The sequence below is a fragment of the Gastrolobium bilobum genome, unplaced genomic scaffold (assembly GCF_033153095.1).
Source record: "Gastrolobium bilobum isolate Gb01-03AN ecotype WA unplaced genomic scaffold, APGP_CSIRO_Gbil_v1 utg4377, whole genome shotgun sequence".
Classification (NCBI taxonomy): Eukaryota; Viridiplantae; Streptophyta; class Magnoliopsida; order Fabales; family Fabaceae; genus Gastrolobium; species Gastrolobium bilobum.
The window spans coordinates 506,816-532,862 of NW_026895684.1; the positions used below are offsets into that span (position 1 = coordinate 506,816).

At 33.3% G+C, this 26,047-nt stretch overlaps 2 protein-coding genes across 4 annotated transcripts; one reads left to right on the forward strand and one right to left on the reverse strand.

The window, feature by feature from the left end:
* Positions 1-12,503: 12,503 nt before the first annotated feature.
* LOC133290842 (crossover junction endonuclease EME1B-like) lies at positions 12,504-19,527 on the forward strand. 3 transcript variants are annotated; one of them, XM_061488968.1, is made up of 12 exons: positions 12,504-12,849; positions 13,286-13,438; positions 13,521-13,600; positions 13,788-13,925; positions 14,016-14,169; positions 14,361-14,470; positions 15,074-15,249; positions 16,253-16,316; positions 16,426-16,544; positions 16,966-17,055; positions 18,781-18,895; positions 19,101-19,527. In XM_061488968.1, exons 1-12 carry the CDS (start codon positions 12,555-12,557, stop codon positions 19,272-19,274), a joined length of 1,668 nt encoding a protein of 555 aa, XP_061344952.1. In that variant the 5' UTR covers positions 12,504-12,554; the 3' UTR covers positions 19,275-19,527. The 3 variants fall into 3 exon arrangements, with proteins under 3 accessions (XP_061344952.1, XP_061344970.1, XP_061344961.1); XM_061488986.1 differs by having other exon boundaries at positions 14,016-14,157; XM_061488977.1 differs by having other exon boundaries at positions 13,794-13,925.
* Positions 19,528-19,977: 450 nt separating this feature from the next.
* On the reverse strand, positions 19,978-25,040 carry LOC133289894 (probable serine/threonine-protein kinase At1g54610). The gene is made up of 8 exons (XM_061487917.1): positions 24,979-25,040; positions 24,353-24,791; positions 23,696-23,980; positions 22,646-22,963; positions 21,725-21,946; positions 20,932-21,026; positions 20,635-20,749; positions 19,978-20,319 (listed from the first exon to the last, which is right to left on the reverse strand). The coding sequence occupies exons 1-8, from the start codon at positions 25,038-25,040 to the stop codon at positions 19,978-19,980; spliced, it is 1,878 nt and encodes a 625-aa protein (XP_061343901.1).
* Positions 25,041-26,047: the final 1,007 nt, after the last annotated feature.

Sequence of the window (26,047 nt, forward strand, 5' to 3'; positions counted from 1 at the left end):
ACAAATGATAAGCTTTAATATAATAATAATAATAATAATATAGTATAGTTCGGGTTATGTGGTTCAACATGGTTGGTTGGCATGTCAGACACAAATGACAATATCCGAGTGACTGCTGTGGTTGCATGCGAAGAAAACTCAAACAAGGGAAAAGAGCCCCCACAACCCTTAACTAAATTAAGAAATTGTTGGGAGGTAAAATCACTAGAATGTGACAATGTCTGGAAACATTTCTAGTTCTACATCCGGGTTTTGGGGTAGGGGCCAACAGCGACGGAGTATCTGACTGTCAAAAATTTCAGCTCGATTAGATATAATATAATTTGTAAAATTTTCTAAACAAAAATTTATAAATATAATCTTCCCTTTAAACAAACTTATACTACTTCTTAAAACCAACCACTGTCAATGCCCCAACTGGTACTCCGGTACTATGTGGACTCGAGCCATGTCAAGACATTGGATTTGTTGGAAAAGGGAGTGGTCCCAAATCTTTGGACCTTGAACCTTGTCGTGGCCCGGGATGAACCTGAGTTTTGGAGCCTCTGGGCCGTCACGTGCTTCCTCAGCGGCTTTTATGATATTGGTTTGCTCAGTGGATTAGCATGTGGTTAAAAGGATTAGGAAAAAGTAATCACGTTTGGTTTCGGATTTATTTGCCTCGTCAATGATGAATGAGACTCGGTAATTGTTTTTGTCAATGATGAATGAGACTGAGTAATTGCTTTTCCTTGTCTTTGTGTAGTTGGAAACTTGGAGTAGCGATCGAGGGCACAAAATCACGTGCTTTTGTTGGCCCTCATCTCGTCAGGTAAGCCACGTCAATATGGTAGTATGGTACTATGGACCAATTAACTTAACAATTGGACAAATTTAAAATGCACATTTTTTTTATCTCCTAAAATGCACATATTAAAAAGTACTATTAATATGATAATTCATAAGTCATGCTTGCTTAAATTTGGAACATCCAACTTGAGTGCACTAGACAAATAAATTATTGACACTTGATGAATTAATGATTAAGTACTCTTATTTATTTTCAAAGATTCCTGTATCAGTTTATTGATTATACCAAACTCGATTTCAAAATTATTAATTAAGTTGAAATAATTTTATACCAATTCATTCATGTGTTTGGTGTTCAGTATGTAAGAAATTTCAAGATGAGATTATATGAAATTAGAACACCAAAAGATTTAGGCTTACTTGTTGAAGACATGATTCTTGATTTTTTGAAGGCTTCTTGTTTCCTCTAGCTCTTGCAATGGAAAGACCAGGATCTTCCTTTGTAATTCACACCACTCTCTGATCATAACTGTTGATGGGGCAAGTTGTGGAGTAACGATTTTCTAATACGTTGTGAATACAGAGATGACCTAGCCAAACTTATTAACCCTAGTCCCCTTCCCATCATGAGCCTATGGATTAGGCCTACACTGTTACTCACACTAATCAGTTTACAGATATCCAAGCCTAAACAAAAGGATCACTTAATTAAATGAGCTTTATATTACACCCCCATATGGATCATGACTTAGCTCGTTTTTATCAAAACAAGAAAAATTACAATTGATTGAAGCCCACAATTATTATAAAAATTCTAACATTCTCCCACTTGGGCAAAATCAATTGTAAAATTTTAATTTAAAAGAGAAAAGGGAAACAAGTTATTTGAAAACGAATCTCGGGCTAAGGACTAATTCTTATAATGTGGCCACATTTTAAGAAAACACATGATCCAAGGTGCGATATCTGAATATGACTGCATCCAACTAAAATCAAATAACATTGAATCAGGCGGTCATTATACCCTTACCGATATAAGACCTTCCATGGTCACAAATGTTACTTGACTCCGTCGACTAGTCATTAGTGTGGAGTGTAGCAAGAAAATAGCATACCAATGTGATCCAACAACAGCCAAACTGCTATTTTCTCTGTCAGTTCTCAAATTTCTCTCAAATGCCTTAAAGCCAGAGAAATTCCATGATTTATCAAAAAACCATCATATAATCAAATATGGTGTCGACTACGGGCCCTGTAGTCATAACAACACCATTATGTCTCAAACTTCTATATAGTGTCAACCACAGACATGATGGTTCCAACGACACTGAGTTCCAAAATCATGCCTCAAACTCCAATATAGTGTCAACCACAGGCATGGTGGTCCTAACAACACTAAGTTCCAAAATCTTATTATCATGCCTCAAACTCCAATATAGTGTCAACCACAGGCACGGTAGTCCCAACGACACTGAATTCCAATATTTCACAATTAATAAACACAAACACAAATATGCAATAACAAAATTCAATGCATAATCAATTGCTCCATAAGAGATTTATATATCAACCAAATATCAATTACGTCTGTAATAAACAATTCAACATGATAAGTAAATAACAAAGAAATCAAACTCCCACTAACCAAGCACATCAAATCAACTCACAATGCACATGTTCTTCAAAATACCATGGGACTAAGTCCTTTGGTTAGAGAGTCAATTAACATTCTCAATAACTAAGTCATCCATATACAATACAAGAAAAAAGACTTTTCTCCCACTGATCTTATGGTAAATATACTAACAAAAATTATTTTCATCATACCTCAAGAAAGTCACTACCTCATCAAATCACCATTAATGTAAAATAAAATCCATGTTGATTTAAAAATGATATAGAATTCAAAATCCTTCTCAAAGAGACCTTATAGAAAATTCATTTAAAAATAAACTCATATCCTAACATTAAAAACTAAGCAATTATCTCCCACTGACTCGATAATAACTTCAAGATCACGCAAAATTAACCATATCTCTCCCACTAAAAAACATATCAAGTATAATCTCCACATTAAATATAGGCTAACTTTAACGTAATACTTTATCAAGATCAAAATTCATAATAAAAAATCTAGATCTCATATCTATTTATTATAATTTAATCCAATCAATAATTCTATTATGACATTGTTATCATTCATATCATAAGTATATTTATTACAAAAATGCAATTATATTAAGTATGGGCAATGAAATAATTTTAATGAAATAATTAGCATATTATAAACTCTCATTTGGGCAGAATACATAATACATAATTATTTTACATTATTTTAAATTTTAACTTAATGCAAATTTGAAAATTGATACATACAATAACTTCCTTTGGGCAGATAATTGCAAACAATAATTTTTATAAACAAAAACACTAACGATTCACAAATAACATTATGAATAATCATACCTAAATAATATGAAAAACCTTATAGCATATGTTTTCCAAATTCATATTGCATTTACTAAACTACAATTTGTGTCACAAATTTCAATACCCAATATCAGCAATTATATATCTTAGCTCACAAATCAAAATTAATTGACAAAACACATAAAATTTATGCTAAAATTGGTAGAGTAAATATTAAAATTATAATCACGATAATATGTAACAATTTTTCATTAATTAAAATTTTGAAAAAGGAACATAAATATTTATTACAGAATTAAACATGAATAAGATCTCACAAAATTCAATATGAATGAGAGCAAATAATTCTAAATAAATATTTATGTATATAAAAAATTAAAATAAATATTTCAAAATATTAATTTAAAATGAATCAAACATGTTTTCAAATCTATTTCAAGGAACTAATATAGAAATTCATTATCAAGGCAAAACAAGTATGCATTATAATAAACTAAAGGACAATATACACATTCAATTTAGTCCGGATATTATAATGAGGTCAACATAATAGTACATTCTCCTTTGGGCAGAATGCACTAACCAATGTTAAACCAAGACCAGAACCTCAGATGAGTTAATCAATGAGCACAACACTGGGTTTGAAAATCTCTCCCCTTTGGGCAGATAGATTCTTAGACCAATGAGCCTCCAATAACTTCATCTACTATCTTAAGAAAAAGTTGCTCAGGATGAGTTAATCATTGAGCACAACAGGTTGTTATAACAAGACCAATATAATAGTACATTTTCCTTTAGGCAGAATGCACAAACCAAGGTCAGAACCTCAGATGAGTTAATCAATGAGCACAACATTGAGTTCAAAAATCCATCCTCTTTGGGCATATAGATCCCTAGTCCAATGAGCCTCCAATAACTTCATCTACAACCTCAAAGAAAATTTTTTGCTCAATGAGCATACATTGGCTTTACAAATGTGTCTCTTTTGAGCAGACAGATCACCTAGATCAATGCACCTCCATTAACATCATTCCAAACAAATTTACAGTTATAACACACAATTACCCTTTTGGACAGAAAATTGCATGAAATAACCAAAATCATTTCCAAATAAATTTTGTATTTAATCAATTCAAAAGGAAGCATGCATCTTAATAAACAAAAAAAAATTAGAGCAAGCATACAAGGCTTATCACTTTGCCAAAAAAGGATATTTATTACAACGATTTATTTATTTACTTTAAATATATCATAAAATCATATTTAATTATAACACCACACAAAATAATAGTTGATAAAACTATGTCACTATTGAGCTCACAAGTGCCTTATGCACCATAGCCTGTGGATGGGTTTTACTTAAAAAATCCAAATAAATTTTCTTCTCCACAATCAAATCAATCACCACAGAAATAATTTGCATCCATAAATAATATCTAACTCTAAACGAAGCAGTTTCGTCAAAGTTATTATGGATTCATGCATTTTTATTCATGTAGAATACATTGTACGTATCCCACATGGCTACCAAATAACTTTTATTTTAAATTATTGATTCCAAATAGTTTCAAACTAAATATAAAAACACCAATTGTAATGTATTTATTTCTATCCAAATATTTTTATTAACCATAAATACAAAATATATCTTGAAGCCTTTCAATCAATTCCATCAAAGGTGTCAAATCAAATAATAATAATAAATTTATCTCAATACAAATGTATAATTAATTGATTTGATGATTGTATCATTGATGTTATATTCTCTGCCATATAATCAACAATCATTCCAAATGCAATAGAAATAATATCACGATGTTTTTATCAAGATAAATCACTCAACTAATATTATAATAAAATTTATTTGAAAAACATATATAGAAAAACCGCACATGATCATGAAACATACCAACAAAACAACAAAAAACCCAAAACAAATAAAAAAAGAAAATACCACCTAAAGAATACACCAAATGATATTGTTGTTTTGTAATTCAATACATGACAGTATTAAACTATATCAAATTGGGTTAAACAAAAAGTTATTCAACTTTATAAAAAATTGATGGATTTAGAAAATCACGTTTTACGAAGTGTCTTGGAAATCTAATTTTGATTTATTAAAAAAACTTGATTTAAAAATCATATAATCAAGAATAAAGGAAGACAATAAAACTAATCCCAAAAACCTGATCATGTTTAATAATAAAAATTGGGCCCTAACTCATATAATTTAGGCTCTGATACCAAATGTAAGAAATTTCAAGATGAGATTATATGAAATTAGAACACCAAAAGATTTATATTTACTTGTTGAAGACATGATTCTTGATTTCTTGAAGGCTTCTTGTTTCCTCTAGCTCCTGCAATGGAAAGACCAGGATCTTCCTCTGCAATTCACACCACTCCCTGATCACAACCGTTGATGGGGCGAGTTGTGGAGTAATGGTTTTCTAACACGTTGTGAATGCAGAGGGGACCTAGCCAAACTTATTAACCCTAGTCCCCTTCCCATCATGGGCCTATGGATTAGGCCTACACTATTACCCACACTAATCAGTTTACAGATATCCAAGCTCAAACAAAATGATCACTTAATTAAATGGGCTTTATACTGCACCCCCATATGGATCATGACTTAGCTCGTTTTTATCAAAACAAGAAAAACTACAATTGATTGAAGTCCACAATTATTATAAAAATTTATAACAGAGTATTGTTAGTTCTAATTCAAGAAGTGATGTATAAATTTAAGAAAAATATTAAATACTTTAATTTTAAGAATATATGTAACTATTTTTAATTATATTATTTTAATAAAAAATTAAATTATTATCACTCTATTAACATTTTCCTAGTCTGTTTTAAAGAGATATTAATAAGTACCTTTATGTGAATATATAAAAAATAAATAAATAAATTGGAAGAGCCGTACCTTTATGTGAATCCAACTAAATTCAATATTAGTCATGTAATTGAATTGATAAATTAAAAAAAACATAATTATTACTTTTAAAGTTTTTAAGAGGTAAATAAATTGAAATAAAATCTTTTTTTTCTGAAACAACAAATATTTTGATCAAATGGTGGTAGCTCAGTTGGCGCATGGGAGCTAAGCAGATGGAGGTAAGAGCATGTGTTCGAATCTCTCCAGCACCATCTTTGGGAGGGATTTAAAGCCTTAATCTTGGACCCGCTCCGAATCGGATTAGTTGCGAAGCAATGAACCGATTGAAATATTTCCAAAAAAATAAATATATTTTGAACAGGAGAAAATGTTATTAATTGACAATTACCTATCATAATCAATTATGTACCAATTATTTATTATCTTTAACTTGAGTGCTCCAAGTTTATATGGACATGTGTTGTTTAAGTTGTTGAACAGTAAGTGTCTAAGAAAGGATGCTAGTGTATCTGTCTATGGAGCAATGAGAGATAGAGATGATTGACAAGAGATAGAGAAAATCATGGGTGTGTGTGTGTGAACATCTAAAATCAAGTAAATGCTAGGGCTTAATATATTAACTGTGTCTTCCCTTGACACTGTTCCAGCATTTAGTAGAGGTCTGATGATAGTTGAAAGGGAACAAAGTGATCCAGAGCATGAACATGAAACTTGTAGATGTAAGAGGAAAAGTAGGTTCTACCAAAAAATAAAAATAAAATGGAAAAACAGGTGTTAAATATCATAGATACAAGAGGAAATGATAGTAATCCTTATTGTATTAAACTACACAACATTGGTGCTATTATATAGCAAACCAATAGAAGAATACAAAGAGACACACTCAATGTGAGACTTCTACACTATTAACACTAACACTCTTAACACTCTCCCTCAAGCTGTAGCATATAGATCATATGCTACAAGCTTGATACATAAATAATACTCCCATTAGGAACCAAAAACAACAATGCTACATCAACGAAATGAAATGACTAAGTACAACAAATCAACTGGAATGACCATCAGTGTGAAGAGCTGATAAAGAGACAGTGCTGGAATGGACATCAGAGCATGGATGGTGTCGGAATTATCATCGGCAAAAACAACTGAGCTAACCAGGACATCAGCATCAAGATCCATCTCAAACATTTCATTTAACAGTTGGTGAGCAGCCGTGGTTTCCCTTTGACTATGCTACAAGCTTATTACAAGAAAGACCAAGTAACATAACATCAAAATAAATCTCCTAAATGAGAAACCAAAAATCAACAATGTGCTAAAAATGGCGTCGAAATGAACATCAACATGGAAGATGCCGTAATGATCATCGGCAAAGACAATTTTGCTGGAATGACCATCAGCAACCTGGACGGTGCTCCTCCTCAAGAGGAACTTCTAAACAGTGCCGGAATTATCATCGGCAAAGACAATTGTGCTGGAATGACCATCAACAACATGGACAGTGCTCCCCCTCAAGAGGAACTTCTAAACAGTACCGGAATTATCATCGGCAAATACAATTGTGCTGGAATGACTATCAGCAACATGGAGAGTGCTCCCCCTCAAGAGGAACTTCTAAACAGTGCCAGAATTATCATCGGCAATGCCGGAATTATCATCGGCAAAGACAATTGTGCTGGAATGACCATCAGTAACATGGACAGTGCTCCCCGTTAAGAGGAACTTCTAAACAGTGCCAGAATTATCATCAGCGGAGACTCCATCAGCAACATGGACAGTGCTCCCCCTCAAAAGGAACTTCTAAACAGTGCCGAAATTATCATCTGCAAATACAATTGTGCTGGAATGACCATCAGCAACATGGACAGTGCTCCCCCTCAAGAGGAACTTCTAAACAGTGCCGGAATTATCATCGGCAATGCCGGAATTATCATCAGCAAAGACAATTGTGCTAGAATGACCATCAGCAACATGGACAGTGCTCCCCGTTAAGAGGAACTTCTAAACAGTGTCAGAATTATCATCAGCGGAGACAACATCAGCAACTTGGTCAGTGTTCCCCCTCAAGATGGATGATGAATAATATAAATACTCCATCTTGGGAAGAAAGAAGATTAAAGAAAAACAAAGCTTCGCGGAATCGAAAAAGTCGTCGGAGACGGTGGTGGATCGCCGAAAAAGTCGCCGGAAAGTCATCGGAAAAGTCGCCGGAGACGGCTGTCAACGGTGGACGACACGGTCAACGGTGGTCGGTCAACGACAACGGTGGTCAACCCAACAACTTCCCAAGGATCATTCTTTTCTGATGTGACAAATCAGTCTAAGCTGCAGTCACAGTGCATACTAAGAAAAACCCGAAAACGAAATAGCAACGGGAATCCCTCAAGGAGGGTGATATCTCTCTATAACCATATTGAAATTATGGAAAATAGAACTAAGTTAAACGATTAAGATTCCTCTTGTTAGGCTCTAGATACCATGTTGAATATCATAGATACAAGAGGAAATGATAGTAATCCTTATTTTATTAAACTACACAACATTGGTGCTATTATATAGCAAACCAATTGAAGAATACAAATAGACACACTCAATATGGGATTTCTACACTATTAACACTAACACTCTTAACAGCAGGATACTAAATTTTAATTCTGAGGAAAAGGCGGATTTATATCATCACCTCCGATCACCAAAATCTAAATGACCCATAAAGAAGCAAAAGATGGAAAAAAGAATTATAATCCTCCAACATAACAACCGGCATGCAATCCATAATGAACACGAAGTTGCGTGTGAACGAGTGAAGATGGAAAGAAGAATAACAGTGCATGGTATCTGGTGCAATGACAATGAGTCAATGACACCTGGTGGAAATTCGTTTCTGTTTCTGCGCTTGCTCGTGCACAAATGGATTTCTCCAGAACCTCTACAACTCTTGAAGCTCGCTCTTTGGCATCATCCATGTTTGAAGCATTCACCATTTCTTTAACAAAAAGCTCTACCCATTCAGCACCATTGATAGGATAATTTTGTCCGGCTACTACTGGATCATCAGAAGCTGCAACTTCCGCATCACATTTGCCTTTGTAAAGAATCTTGGGATACACCGCCCCAAAAGCTAGCTCAAAGGTTGGGAGTGCCCAATGTGGGACTATACATTAGTTGGCTTGAAGCGTGGATTATGCAACAGGCGGCCCAATCTGTGCTTCCATTTAAAGTGGGGGACAGTGAGGCGAACTTGTGACCTTATAGTCACTCAAGCTCTGATATCATGTTAAGAACCTTGAGATCACCACCCAAAAGTTAGCTCAAAGGATGAGACTGTCCAAGGCCTTATAAACTCCACATTAGTTACACATACAACCAATGTGAGACTATATATCTCAACACGCCCCTTCACACAGCCCATTAGGCTTGATACCATGTAAAGAACCTTGGGATACACCACCCCAAAAGCTAGCTCAAAGGGTGGGAGTGCCCAAGGCCTTATAAACTCCACATTAATTGTACATACAACCAATGTGGGACTATATATCTCAATAGCCTTCACCTACAACAAAATAACCAGTGATATGATTAATATTAACTTCACATCTCTAGAACCATACCAATGATTAATATTACTCTCAATCGGCAAAAGAAACCTGCTTTAAAGAAAACACATGTCCTAGAAAACTTGGCCATTTCATCCATTCAACAAATCCCCATCCAGCCAGAAATGGCCAGTGACACCACTAATTTAGCAGGCTTTGAATGTAACAAGAATAATATGTAAAATTAAATAAAGGTTATGATTTGAAGTAGCTATAAAAACAACAAAAACTTAGAACCCACATATTGTCTTGTCCATTGAAATTTGGATTTTTTTTAATTCTTCAAAAAATGCAAACTGGTGTGGATTAAACCTTAATTTAGCATATAACAACACCCACAAAGATTCAGAACCCATGTATTAATTTTTAAAAATACAATTGGGGCAATGTAAATTCTAAAACACAAGGAAACTAATGCTCATCAAGCATCTGTTGCACTGCAAGCATTGAATAATCTCGAGTCTGACTTCAACTAACTTTAAGACAATATTGCCTCTCATGCATACCTTTCTGTTGAAGTTGAGCATTAAGATCAACAGCTGCATCAGATCCAATGTCAGCAGAACCAAGTGACTTCTGAACAGATCCTCCTAACGTAAGCTCATTTAAGCTTCTGATAGCAGAATCAAGATCATTGCCACATTCTTCAAGAGCTTTCTCCAGAAGCTGCCATTGAAATTACGTAATTGATCAGCAACCAACTAGTCATATAATTGATTAAGGAATCAACAGCAACAGCAGATAGTTTCCTATTCTTTCAAAATATCAACTTGCAGTACATGAATAAACAAGATTGAATTTTTTTTAGAACCCATGTAAGTATTCCTATTCTTACAAAATATCAGCTTGGGGGCATTTCACAAATTTCAATTCTTTGATCTGATTATAAAACTAATCATGAGTTAGAGTTTAGTCATAATTAAAATTCCTGACCTATTTCGAAAATATTTTTGGTAGGAATCAAACTCACTACATATTTATTAAATACATGTTAAAATCTAGTAAAATATTGCAAAAATATCGCACATATACGTGTGCTCCAAAAACATGATATATATTTCACTATAATTCTCTCTCTAAAATATTGACATCTTGATATACGAAGAATATATTTTGTTAAAGGTGTCACTAGTATAAAGATAATCATATCCTCGTAACATATAAACAATAGTCCTAATTCTTACTCATCATAAATTTCAGGTTATCTGACTATACAATACACGTACACATATAAAATCTATAGAAGTATATAAAAAAAATGTGGTAAAAGCTAAGTTAAAAAGTTATTACAGAATCTCGATGCCACTTAAATTGTAAATCTTATGTAATATATGTATTATTGATTTTTATATTTATTTCTTTTGTGTGAAACTTAACAACATTTATATTTAATTTTAGGTCATAAACTTTTTTTTCAAACACAAAATCTCGTCAATCTAATTCCTCCATGCAGGGGTGGCAATATGGGTTGAGCCCGACGGGTCAACCCGTCAGACCGCCAAAACAGGGCGGGTTGGGTTGAGGTTTTCAACCCACCTCAACCCACCCCACTTAGAAGTGGATCAAAACGGGTTTAACCTGTCGCGGGACGGGTTGACCCGCCGGGTTATAATTTTTTTTATTTTTTTTACAATTAAGTAGTATTTCATTAGTCCTTAAAAATTTTATGATATCCAAATTTTTTTTTATCTTAGTACTTCCTAGAAAAAATAAAGAATAACACTTTTATTTATGACAAATGTTATCTATATATAAGTTCCTAAAGAATGTTTGACAAATATTAGTATGCATTTAAGATTGAGACTAAAAAAATATGGAGAAGTGTGAAATAAAATAAAATAATATTAGAAAAATTCATAAAATATAATTTATTTTTGAATTTTAATTAATTTTTTTAATTGGCGGGTTGGTGGGTTGACCAGTCAACCCACCATAAAACGGGGTGGAGTTCATTTTTTCAACCCATATTTTTTTACGGGTCAACTCACCCCGTCCCATTTTTGGCGGGTTGGGACTGGTCAACCAAAATTGCCACCCCTACCTCCATGTCATGTAATTAAAAAAAAAAAGATGTGGGTCTGTTGGTTCTCTTGTCAAGATAAAGTTATATCTACCGACTCTAAAATTATATTGTTTTGGGAATTTGAAAATTAATGAAGCATATTTTGAAGACAGAAACGGGAGAATTTTTATTAGAAGCAAAAGAACTACTGAAAGCACGCGAAACTGTAACAAGGGTTGAAGAAATATTTTTTTCAATTAATTAAAAGTTTAATATTTTTGCCGTGAATATGAGATTATTTGTTCTCCTTCACACACACATAGAAATGACCACCCTTTGAAAAATAAAGAGAAAAAAATGAATTTCAGTTAATATATATATATATAAATAAAGGGGCAGGATATTCTTATACTGGTGTAAGAGTTAGAAGTCTTACACTCAATCTTGACCATTGATCCACTTGTATCCAATGGCTCACATTGCTAAAAAATTTGAGCCCTTAGATATAAATGGAATCAGTGGACAAGATTAAGAGTGTAACTTACACTGGTGTAAAATGATCTTAACCCATATATAAAAGATAAATTTATCATGTTTATGGGAGAAATATTATTCTTGTTAAATAAAAGATAAACTGCATTTTTGTAAACAAAATAATTAAATATGGATAAATTTTTGTACTTGGTAGTAGTAAACAGTGATAAGCTGAGCCCAGTTTGGTGTCAGACAATCTGGAATCTGGATATGATATCTCGGTGACCAAACACATCCTCTCGTAAACGATCCCGCGCTTATTCGAAGACGGAAACTGTCGGAGGCGCTCATAATGATGGAACCGATCATCCTCTCCGACGAAGAAGACCCCTCAACCCCATTCACGGTCCATTCCAAGAAACGCCGAACCGAACCGGACCCGAACCGGACGGTCCTCATCGTCGACGATGACCCAACCCCACAGAAGCAGCAATGTCATTCTCAATCGCCAACGCCTTCTGTCGTTGCCGAGACTCCAATTTCTGCACTCTTGGATTCCGACGTTGCAATCGTGAAATGCACAAGACCTTCTTCTCATTCTGATCCCCTCCTTAGGGTTTCGCCTTCCGACCCTAAAAAGTTCTCGGGTCAGTTAATTTTCTCACAACCAATAATTCAAATTTTTTCCCCACTGGAACCCTAGCATTACTTAATCCTAGTTAATCAATGGCTATTCACTGCATATTTTATTGGTACACTGGAATTACGCTTCTGTGCTGTTTTGATCCACATTGCTGGCTTCAAATATGACAAATCAATTTGTTTTTTTTTTTTTAAATAAATAAATAAAATTGGACTTGTATTTGGCAGGGTATTTGCTTGTTTCCGTGCTAGTCCGCAGCTCTTGGTTTTGTAGTGGAGTTTGCCATGCTTTATGGTTGCTGTTTATTCTCTGCGCAGTTTGTTTGTTTGTTTTTTGTTGATTGTTTCATCAATTAAAATTGATTTTTTTTTTCCTTTGAAATATTCTTTATTCTATGAGAGGTGAACATTTAGCTGGACTCCATGTGCATTGTTGTTCAGGAATTAGTCAAATGATATGTTTGGAATCAGATAATGAGTCGGAGAATTATGGAATGGGCAATTGGAATGAGAATGAAACAAGGGGCATGTCTTTGGACGTTGCTGGATATTCAAGATGGACTTCAAATTCAATTGGTTCTGCAAGTTCTCCTGGTATATGCTTGTTAACAAGTTACACTTGTTCTTCACCACCTGAAATGCTTTGTTTATCTGTTTTTTTAATTGTAAACTACAGAGAGGCATATTTCATGTGGAAATGCTTCTCAAACTGAAATGTCTGGGGACAATCCTTCAAATCCAACCTCTTCACAAGTGGTTAGTCATTTGATAATTATTTTCTATGTTGTGTTTATGCACATGTATGTATTTGATCATTTATTTGCTATTTGATTTTCGTTGGTAATATAAAATGAGTTTCTTCAAATCTTTTTTTCTTTAAATGAAAAAGTGGGTTGTGTTAATTTTCTGGTGCTTATTGCATTTTGCTCCATGCATTTGAGAGAATCAGCTGGAGGAGAATGTTGAAAATATGAAAAGATCCAAAGTTTATCAAAAGAGCACAACCAAGGCAATGGGAAAAACAAAGATGACGAAAGAAGAAAGAAGTCGCCTTATGGAGGAAAAGAAACTACAGAAGGAAGTATGTTTCACTTTATAGCTCTGATCAATGTTTATACTATAAATCATTCATGATTCAGAATGTAATAGCTTATGAAAAAAAATTCTTCAGCAAGAGAAGTTAAAAAAAGCAGCTCTAAAGGCTGAAGCTGCAGATTTGAAGAAGATTGAAAAAGAAAAGCAGAAGTGGGAAAAGGGGAAGTTTGCAATAAAATCTATTGTGGCAGAAATTGATGCGAAGGTAGTTGAATCAGGTTCAATTGGAGGTAGCTTTTTAATATCTGAATCCATAACTACATGATAAATTTCTATTTAGGTCCCTACATTATGATTATTTTCTAATAAAACTTATATTCTCTTTCTTATCTGAAATCATATTCATAACTAAAATATAAATTTTAATGTAATTTCTTAATTGTGGTTGTTTTCTCATGAAATTTCTATTACTTTTCTTCAGGACATCTGCTTACAAGGTTTGCTGAAAAAGGTCTTACATACCATATTACATCTAATCCAATCACAGGGTCAATTTTATGGTCTATGAAAGTTCCAGAACATATTTCACAGGTAAGAAATGCATGTAGTTCATCTTTAAGCACCAATTTCATGAAGCATTTCTCTGATTTTAAGCTGTATTATTTATTTTCTTTTATTTTTTGGTCTATTTATATCCATGTCATTTGGTTGCTGTATACAGTGTCATATTTTTATTTTATTTTATTTTATTTTTGAAAGTTCTAAGTAGGTTATTCTTTTGTACTGTTTTAAATTTGGGTTAACTGACATGGTTAACCTTTTAATTTTTTTTTGTGACACTAATAGATTGTAAGCTGATTAGTGCTGTGACTGGAATTCTTATGGAGTAGTGAATGTGTTTTGAAAAAGAGAGGCTAAATTCAGGGAGGAGGAAAAGAGCAATTAGTTACAAGAGTTCTAGCTGTACTACCTGTGTTTGCTTTGTTGGTTACATTATCATAACTGTTTGTCTGTGCATAACTCTTTTGCCTCAGGTGTAGTCTTGTAGATGTGATGAACTTTCAAAGTCATGGCTATTGAGAAATTATATTTAAATATCTTATTAAAACATTTATTTCTTTAATCGCCAAGTTAGATGAAATGTCTGTGAGGATTCTGTTTTTCACAGATATCATTTTCATTTATTATTTGCAGATTTCTACTGAAAGAATTGAGATTCCATATGTCTTACTAGTTTATGAGGCTGACAAATTTTGTAACATTGCCATGAATGATTCTCTTTTGGATCAACTCTCTAGCATTCGAAGTCGTTATCCAAGCTATACAGTTTGTTACCTCACCAATAGGTTATTGGCTTACATTAATAAAAGGTGAGTGATATATTACAATCTTCTTAGTACTTAATATTTACTAGCAATTGCTCACATTTATGTTTTTGTACATTGAGCTAAGTTGTTAATCTGTGTGCATGCACATATCTCTGTGTAGATTTGCTAATCCATCTCCACCTCTGCATGACTTAATATCGGGTTTCAATCGAACTCCCAAAACGAATTAAAGGAATATATATTAGGAAAAAAGTTAGAAGTCCTTAATAACTTTTTTACATTATATTATATTTGAGCAAACAGGTTAAATTTACAAAAATCATACCCATATTTATAACCTGTAAAGCTCTAAATATAAACACAAACCCGACTCATCAATCATCACCCGTTTGAGTAATTAGGTAAATGGTCAGGTACCCATCCATATTCATTTATGTCCCTATAAACTTTTATATTTTCATACCCACTGTTGAAAATTATATGAATGTAAAAGTAAAATATTATGCAATTGGAATTTGGAAACATGTTTTACTGGCCTTTCTTGTGTGAGAACCTTAAACATGCATCTTATTTTCTATTCTAAACATTTGTTTTCAATATCATACTTTTATAAATGCAAGATTGAGTTGCATGCTGTAAAAGTTTTTTTTTTATTGTTTTATAGATGTAGATTTTTGTTTTTTTTTAAGTGTAAATGATGAAATTTGGAAAATCATGTGCAATATATGCCAAAATGTATTTCTTTCAGCCAAAAGAAAGAAAACCGTAGTGCTGAATATAAAGTTTCATGCTGTGTAAGGCACAGGATGCATTCTGCACCTGGTTGCCAAATGTGATGAAAAATGGCCAAAAGGATGCTGCTCAGTGCAAACAACCTTCTTGACACATGCAAATCCACACATACTAGTATTTTCCTTCCATATATTATGTTATTTAAATATCTGGCATTGATTTCTGATATTTTTGCCAATCTATTGATAACCTATAATTTTTTTCTTCATTTCACAATATTTTTTTTGAAACATTGATTTTTATGATATGTTAGGGAACAGGAAAAATACAAGAACCCTGAAAAGAATAGTTGTTGGAAACGTCCACCGGTTGAGGAGGTTGAATAACTGGTCTTCCATATTCAAATTACAAGGAATAAGTCATGTTTTTAATCTTTATCTTCTTGTCTAACTACGTCTATCTTTTTTGTTTTAAATTATCTTGTAGGTGCTGGCAAAACTAACAACTCATTTCACCAAAGTTCATTCCAGGCAGTGTGTAGATGAGGCTGAACTGGCTGAACATGTTGTTGGTTTGACATGCAGCCTGGCATCTTGTCAGTTTAGGTACCTGATTCCTCTATATTTGGCATTTAATTAGAATCCTGCCAATCTTTTACCGGAAACAGTTTTATATGCAAAACTTCTACATGTGAAACCACTAATGCTAAATCCATGAAAATATAGGTTAATGAAAGATGCAATTTGATATGTCTACTGATTCTTTGCTATATCTATGAAAGGGTCCGATATGCTATAAAAAATAAATCCATTGTTTTCTTTTTATTTTTTCTCTTTTTTCCCCATTTTTCATGCATATTTAAATTTGTATTGAAGCATTTATTTTCAGTTTTCAAGAACAACTTACATGTACTAAATTTTGGTATCATTTTGAAGACATAATACCACTAAAGATGTTCCATATTTGTTGTTTAATTTATCTTCTTTTTTTTCAATGTTGGACCATATTTGTTCATTTGAACTGCAGAAAGAAGTTAACTCGATTATCTGTAAATGCAAATGGATCCCTTATTCCAAAGGACAGTGTTGACCGGAATTTAATAAAGAAATCTTTGTGGTGAGTATTTTTACATTGTTGTGTTGCACAGAAATGATAACATCCTCTTAATTACTTAAAACAAGAAGTATTAAATGAAAATGCATAAGCATTTAAGATCTTGCCAATGCAAACGCTTTTAATTCTTTTTTCTTAGGTAATTAAGAGAATTATTAGGCTGATTTGTTTGGAGGATTTGTAATTTTTCTATTGCATAAGCTCTTTGAAACCAGTAACTGGCTCTATTTCTATTACTCATTACAATTGTTGTTTACCTTGCTTCATTTTTTGTAACTTGTTTTTGTCCAGTTGTGTTCTTAATATGTGTTTGACTTTTTCAATTGTATGTTTAAGAGTTTGTTCGAGAATTTATCATAGACACTTGAATTAACTCCCAGAGTTACAATTTTTATTTTTTTTTAAATGTTGACAAGGATTGAAAATGATATGAAATGCTATATCTTCCAAGATGCTAATTGTCAAAGATGTAGCGATTTCACCAAACAACTTAAGCTTTTAGGATAGTTGGTTCATGACATGACCAGAGATTATATGATCAAAGTGGTCTAGAGTTTGATCTTCACGCTCCAATTCTTCTAATAAAAAGTTGAATTTCAGAACGAGATAAGTGGGATTATGCATCGTCTATGCTTCAAGCCCAAAGAACTCTTGTGTTAGGGGGTCTCTTAAGGATACAAATAAAACCATTCATGTATCTTCACCTATGCTTAAAACTTTTGGGATAGTTGATTCATGATAATAATTTAACCAATCTAGTTTGTCCAATGACATATAATTAGGAAGCTATTGTTTGTAATGACTTCATAACAAACTTTTGCATTAGACTCCCTGCTGTCACATAAAAGACAAGTGATTATTTAGCTTAACCCTGCAGACACGTGGTGAAGTTTTTCATTATATTTTGTGTTCACAGTTATTATTAGGAACACCTGGCATCTTTTGTTACTTAAAATGTATTATCTGATGAATTTTATGATATGATAATAGAAATTACTGTTTAACAAGGTAGATGTAGATGGGGTTGAGTGTTTGGTGAAATTGGGTCTGTCCTAACAATATCGAGACAACTTAGTTAAGGATTATTGAAGTAGTTAGAAGGAAAGATTCTTTAAAGGTATTAATATTTGTAGTGGTTTGATATGTTTGATTTGAGCAGAATTCTAAATATATAAGAACCAGTTTGCTGTTTCTTTTTAATTTGGTGTATCCTAGTTCTTTTTTTACTTTACAGTGGTCTGCCTTTGGCATTTTAGGATGGGTTTTATTAGTCTATATCAAATTTACTCAGAAGACCCTGCTATATGATTCTGTAGCTTCTTTTCTATTCATTCAAGATCAAGAATAAATGTTCTCCTTCATTTTTTCGATTCTTTTCTCTTTCTATCAATAAAGTTTCCTCATCTCCACAAATAAAAGGAATATACTGCTTGGTGGCCTGTGTTATTTTTGTTTATATGAAATTCATCGTTTCTGCAATGAACTTTTCTGATACTTTTATACTTTATCATCTGTAGTAGAAATGCTTGATATCCAGCTGACCAGAAATATTTGGATTTCCCGTCTTCAGTGTACTCAGCCAACAATATTCTAAAAAATTTATATATTTATACTTATTAAGTCAAACTACTTGATTTTGGAGTAAATGGGCCTTTTATTTAGGCAATATCATATTCAGTTCGCTTTGCATCATTGCATTGTGTTCCTCACTTTGGCTTCTATCACTAGGTTAAAAGCTTTGGTTGCTATCCCCAAGGTACAGCCACGATTTGCTATTGCTATTTGGAAGAAATACCCAACCATGAAGTCCCTGTTAAGTGTTTATATGGATCCAAATAAATCGGTACGTGTTAGATTGCCTTTTTTGCTTTGACCTTCCTGATTTGCCACAGTAAATTGGACACAGTAAAATGCAGTTTGTTTGACATCTTTTAGTTGCTTTAGTAACAAATAATTGCTGATAAAATAATAGATGACCCGAAGTTTTTATTATCCCTCTTAATGATAGAAGATGCAATATAAGGATAACACTACTTTTATCGCCACAGGAGCATGAGAAGGAATTCCTACTCAAAGACTTGATGACAGAAGGTTTGCTTGGTGGTGACAGAAGGCTAGGTGAGGTTTGTTCAAAGCGTGTGTATAGAATTCTGATGGCGCAAAGGGGATGCATTAAAACTGATGATGTCGAGGATGGTGCTGATTTCTTTGGGCGTCAGTGATAAATAGCTTTTTCATTGTATGTAAACCGCGTTTAAGCAAGGGTGTCAACATATGAATACGTACTGGCTATCATTTCTAAATGGCATCAAATTTAACCAAAATATGATGATAAGAACGCATATAAAAGAATCGTGATGATGATGTACAAACTACGAAGTTAACTATGCTGGTCATCATGGATATGGCAGAGGGTTCTATTATTCCAGGTTTGCTGGTAGCACTTTTGGCTTTGGCCAACTTTAAGCGATTAGATGGCATAATAATATATCTTACATTACATTGTGCTTAAATTCTGACAAATTTTTGTTCAATGGTAGCTCTGCCACTTTTAACAATATTTTTAATGGGCTTTTGATCTCTGTCTCAATATTATTATTTTTATGTATGCCGGTGCTTTTAACAAAAAAAAGAATAGTTCCTGATCGAATTTAAGTGAAATACAGCACACGGCACAATTCGTTGTAACTTGAGCATTTCTCGCAATAGATATGTTCTAACTATTTCTTTCTCTTTTGAGAAAGTAACAATCACACAAATTTTCCAAGTTATATAATATGTCCAAAATAAGGACTCATTTATTTTATCACACGGGTTTCCAAGATGGAAGAGTGGCTCAAATAAATATAAATACTAGTACTAGAACTAAAATATTCGGACTTCAGAGCACATGATCAATTATGGAACAAAATAAGGTAAAGATAATCACATTTCATGGTCCAACTTCTTGCTTGATCCGTAGATACTTGATAGCTTCGCTGGATCAAGCCTAAAATCCAACGCAGAAAAGGACCTACGCAACTGGCCCGATTCATCGCCTTCGTTGCGATTGATGATATCAATGATAGATGCCTGTAAGAGGGTGTAGTTCTTTATGTTCTTAAGAGCATTAGGATGGCCCTCAGTTTTGGGGGATTTTCTCCCACTAGAGAGGAAAACTGGGGATATAGATGCATTCATGCTCCTTTCGCTCATAAATTGTGACGACCTGCTGCTTCCACTATTCCCCGTTTCTTGACCTTGCAAGCTTTGTTCCATACTCTTCTCCTGTCAAAACCAAAAAAGGTGCACAAGCCATTGAATCTCTGTATGATTGTGAAAAAGAACTAGAAATCATATATGGGACTTGCTAAAGCACACTCGTTTCTTTGGCTACCAATATCTTGATGAGTTGTTATTGTTGAAAAACTGATTTAGTAAAAAAAATTCCATTAATAATGACTCAGTTATCATTTTATCAGGGTACTACACATACGATTCATTTTTATTTTTTTATCAAACTTAAAAATTGTTAAAGTTTAATTGGTAGTAACGTGTAACACACGGTATAAAAAGAAATTATTCTAATAATTTACGACTCACCTCCTTTGATGTTTCAAAATCTCTGCTGCTTTGTTCAGCAATTTGGTTCTTTCCTGACAGGCTTACATTGCTTGTACTTGTTTGAGATACTTTGCCCTTTTTCAAACTCTTGCGCCTATATCATCATCATCAAAAGCAACAAACCAAGGGTCAATTTAAGTCCTATGAAATCCAATACTATCAATAACACATAATTCAGTCCACATTGGTTATCTAGAAATATCTTATTAAGTATGTGGAAGCCACAATGCTGGATTTTGTTTTCTCCACTGACCCACTTCTAAACTGATAGCATACCTTCTGCGTCTCTTAGTTTGTGAGCGTTCATCCTCGTCTTTGTGGATTACTGGTAACGCTGAAGGGTCACATGCTAATGGACTAGATTTGAAGAACTGTATGCAGTAAACAATTTAGCATATTGCAAATTTGAATTATTTTATTTCCTAAACACACATAAAAGTACGTAAAAGAGAAAAAAAAAATTATGGGCTCTATATGCTTTTATGTGTGTAAGAGATAAAATTATGTCCTACAATATAAGAATCAGTAATCCTTTTAAAATAATATAATATGTTTCTAGGATACATAAAATTGATGTAGGTTAGGAAATTATATGAAATTCTCTGTTTTTTCTTCAAACTTTTGAAAGTTTATTCATCCAGATGAGACTTGAAAATTTATTAACAAATCAATCCTTACTAACTCCAAATATCATGTGGCTACTTCAGGACATTATTTTAATGTTATATCAATGTTCTTGCTGAAAAGTGAAAACTGATGAAATATGAAAAACCCAACAATAATTATCCCCTTCACATTTATATATTAAAGTCTCCCCAAAAAATTGTAGGATTTATTAAAATGGTAGTATCTAACTTACACTCCTGTAAATCTAACTCCTCTTACACCTATTATTAGTAACCGGTGCCACTTGCATTTAAAAGTTGAATGCAAGTGACTATTCATAATCACAAATGCAACGAAAGAGATTTGAATCTCAGCACTCTTACTAAGTCATCAATTCATTATCTAAAAGTAACAGAACAGAAAAGTGACTTGAAATATCATTAGCAACAAGAGAAGAGCTCACTTCACTTTCAAGAGCAGAGGCAGCACTGCCACGACGGTCAGCGTCTAGATCAAGAAGTGTGATCAAGAGACCACGGGCAGACGAAGGAAAAACCTGGAAGTTTTCTTCGTAATTAGCTTTGTAATGTTGAGGTGGACGGTAGCTTGTTGTTAGCTTCATTTTTTTCCAGAAATCCTCTGAAGGTGAACCACAAAGTTTGAAGATCATGTGAAGCTGTTCTACCTATATACATAAAATTCTTATTAGCTTATCACACTCCAAAAGTGTGATGAACCATCTTTTCCAAAACATAACTCAATAGTTTTTATATTATATTTTAACCTATCTTACGCTAGAAAATTTCACAATATTTATTAAAAATTAAACTAACCCTAGGCGACTTGGTCATGGAGAAAAATATTTGAAATACTTCCATCGCACCTATTACTCGGTACATCCATCCAATAAAAACAAGACACTAGCGCTAACATGTTGTCATGTCAGTACTGAGGAGAGAGAAAAATGAAGACAGTCGCTAACGACTTACTTATTAAATACAGATGTCTCGTTTTGAATGGTAATAGTATCCATTACTAGATGCGACGAAAGTATTAAAAATGCTCTCATCATATGGATTCTAATACTATGTCATAAATCAACTTTTCCAAAAATTGTTAGGTGAAAACACATTATATTGTATTTCTAATAAGAAGCTTTACTGAATAGATTCTTTTAAAAGAGGGGCATGTTAGCAATGACAAGAGAACAAGAATTAGATTCATTGAAGACACAAACAATCATGTATAGCCTCACTCAGCAAGAGATGGAGGACAAAAGGACTGGGAAAAAGAAAAGCAAGAATTACTTTAACATGACATCATTGTGTATGGTGTCCAAGCTAAAATCTTTCAATATTTTCATATAGTCCAAATAAAGTTTTACCTCTGTCCTCCCGGGCATAATTGGTCTTCCAACAAACATCTCAGCCAACAAGCATCCTGCACTCCATAGATCAATGCCATATCCATAATCAGTTGAGCCTAAAAGAAGTTCAGGAGCTCTATACCAAAGTGTCACAACTCGATTTGTAAGAGGCCCTTCAGGTCTAATAGCAAAGGAATATCCAAGCCCAAAATCTGCAATTTTTAGCACCCCTCTTTTATCTATTAACAAGTTAGAAGCTTTAATATCTCGGTGCATAACTCCCCTCTCATGACAATGCTGGAGCCCCAAAAGCAGCTGCTGCATATAGCACTTTATCTGTATACAATACAACCAAAGCACTGCATTACCATTATCACAAAGTGCTTAACCAAATATCAAATATGTACAACTTAGAAAGTGACTATAGAATTTGAAAGTTCGAGCTGTAAACCCAGTAGTTATTGAGAAACAAAAAAACAAGAGTAACTAAAAGAAACAAATCATTTTGGTGATCTACATGTAACAATAGGGAAAAGATCCGTTTATAAATTTTTTTTATAAATTTTTGCAAATTACACTATGTACTTCCGGGAGAATATAGTGTAACCTAGTGTTCTCCCGGGAGTACATAGTGTAATTTGTAAAAATTTATAAAAAAAGTTTGTAAATATAACCCTCCCCCGTGACAATATATATATAAACTTTCCTAGCAACAGACAAATCACATGGTATGACTCTTGTTGGCAGGACGTGGAGAAAGCCAACCGACAGAGATCTGGTACTATTATCGACCTAAGACTTATTTTATTTTATTTCTCTCTTTTAATAATTTGAGCTTGGGCTCATGAATAGCTATTGTTGCTTTGGTTTTCTAAGCCTATTTATATTTCTCTGACTTACGAGAAGAATATTGTTGGATATAGTACACATTGGGCGAATCAGGGTTCTGTGTCTCTGTTTTCTTTGCTTTCTCTCTTTTACTTTACTATCGTTTGTGTGTATTTGGGTTCAGTCTCAACAAATATCTCAAAATTGTAACCGTTAAAAATCCTAGGAAAGAAATCCAACCTGTGGTTCAGTGAGTCTTTCCCCAGGGCGGGAAATAATTCTGGTAAGGTCGGTTTGCATGTACTCAAAAACTAGATAAAGACTATATTGCATCCTTGATGTTGCTAATCCTTCAAGTTTGATAACATTGGGATGATCCAGTGCCTGCAGTAACATGATCTCTCTTGCCATAAACTTTATGCTTTCAGAATCTGATGTATCAAACCGTACCTTCTTCAAAGCAACAATCTTCCCAGTTTCCTTATCTCTTGCTTTGTACACATTGCTATATGTTCCACGTCCTACCTGTAACCCAAAAGAAAAAACAAGTTACTATATGTAACTCAAAAGAGCCAAAATTAAACTCTTTCCTCAACATACATGCATGCAATGAAGGAAAATTAAAGAACATCCTGAAACTAACGATCAACTTTTTTTTTGGATAAACCACAGGTATCCTTCACGGGAGGTCTCGCGACGGGTCTAAAATTAAAGTTTTAAATTTCTCTCAAAGATGGTACGGGAAGGATCACTCATCCCCATTTGCTCAGCTCAAATACGCCGACTGAGTTACCATTATTTGGGACTAATGAGCAACTTTAATAAACCAGATTAAAGAAAAAGAAAAATGATACTTCCATACACAACAAAGAGTGTGTTGTCTACTTAAAAATTTACCTTATCAAGTTTTTCATAGGAATCAGCACTTTTGGCAACCAAACTAGCCAAAAAGTTTTTGGGGATATTATCAACAAGCCATTTTGGCCAGCCATCAACAAATTCATAGCTTGCAATCTTCTTCTTCTCCTCTGATCTCATTGAAACATTTCCAACCTCACTGGTCTTATCGTTTCTAACATCTCCTTCTCTTCCTCCAATAGTACTAACTTCTACTTTTTTCTTAGTCTCCTCATCCTCAACTTCCACAACATGCTTAGATGAATGTGTCCTTGAATAATCCTTGTGTCTTGTTGGTTTAGCTGCAGAACCTCTGTTTGAATTCTCATTTTCACGTTTCAACCTCTCAACTTCGCGGTTTCGGTTTCGGTTTCGGTTTCGTGTGTTATCATACTTGCCGTTAACGCCTCCCATGCAGACTACTCGAAACTGCAAGTATCTGTGTTTCGGTAATAACCATGTATTATTATAACAGAGAAAATAATATGGAAGAAGCAAGCGTTTGAAGGAGAACGTGAAAAGAAGGTGCATGGAGACGGCACCATTAATGAGGTTAATTGAAATATTTGGAATTATGGTAAATGACATTGGCTTTCTCCGTCAATGGTGGTTGAGTACGAGATTACAATGTAACAACTATGTTCTTAACGAAACTGCTCTTAGTCACAACATGCTCTGGCACATACATTACTCGATACGCACGCCACTTAAATAAATAAACTCATTTTCTTCTGTGTGAGCACACAGTAATTCCTATGATTCAGTCCACTGTTTTATTATTATTATTGATTTCTCCACAATTATTTAATTAATTTGACCGATTTCACAGAATTACAAGACTGACAAAGTTCTTACTATAGAGTTTTTAATTACTCAAACTCAAAATCAATAGATAAGTTCTCACTACCCCAGTTAATTCACATGTTGTGTATTTTCAAACATACATTCAACGAACTACGGCACAAGAATATTTTTAGTACTCTTACCCTACAATAGGTGAGTATGTTGCGTGATATTCTATTTTATTTTATGTAGTACTTAAAAATTAAAACATTCTCCTCCCACCGCATAGTCCAAAGATTTATGTATGAAACCATTAAACACTTGAATCAATTGATAAGTGTTTTAATGGTGTTCTCGAGTTTAAGTTACAAGTATATAGCTGTGTTAAAATTTGGTAAGAAGAGATTTATCACCTTATAATTCTATCCAGCTTGATCGGATTAATAGATTAATCCATGAAATAGTAGAGAAATCTCAAAAAAAAAAAAAAAAATGCATTTTAAATTTTAACACGTTAAGAAATAATTATCAGTTAATTAGTTTTTATTCATTAATAAAGAACAATAAAATGTTAAAAGAAATAAAAAAATTATTTAAAAAAGTATAATTGATACAAGCAACATGCCATTGGCATAAAATCAGAAGCATTACACAAATATCAAACTCTATTTAAACCAATCCACATTTTCAATTTCAACTTTTTGGCATTTTGTAATTTTTTAAACATTAATTTCTCAGATTTTTGTAAAAAAAAATTTAGATAGATTTTTCTCTACCCAATCTGTTTTTTTTTTTTACCTTTTTATATTTCTTTTAATAATAAAAAAATGTTTATTTAACGTAACACTTAACCTGGTCCAACCTATTAACAAGAATAAAACCTTAACCTAGTAACTGAAACCATACCACAGC

Bases quoted from the DNA above. Each gene is read 5' to 3' on its own strand.
- LOC133289894 (XM_061487917.1), bottom strand. From the start codon at position 25,040: ATGTATGTGCCAGAGCATGTTGTGACTAAGAGCAGTTTCGTTAAGAAC. The intron at 22,964-23,695 runs GTTGGATTTCTT...TATTGTATACAG, and splicing joins AAAGACTCACTGAACCACAG to ATAAAGTGCTATATGCAGCA. The intron at 21,027-21,724 runs GTGAGCTCTTCT...TACTGCATACAG, and splicing joins CCTCTGCTCTTGAAAGTGAA to TTCTTCAAATCTAGTCCATT.
- LOC133290842 (XM_061488968.1), top strand. From the start codon at position 12,555: ATGATGGAACCGATCATCCTCTCCGACGAAGAAGACCCCTCAACCCCA. The intron at 13,926-14,015 runs GTATGTTTCACT...AAAATTCTTCAG, and splicing joins AAAAGAAACTACAGAAGGAA to CAAGAGAAGTTAAAAAAAGC. The intron at 16,317-16,425 runs GTTGAATAACTG...ATTATCTTGTAG, and splicing joins AACGTCCACCGGTTGAGGAG to GTGCTGGCAAAACTAACAAC.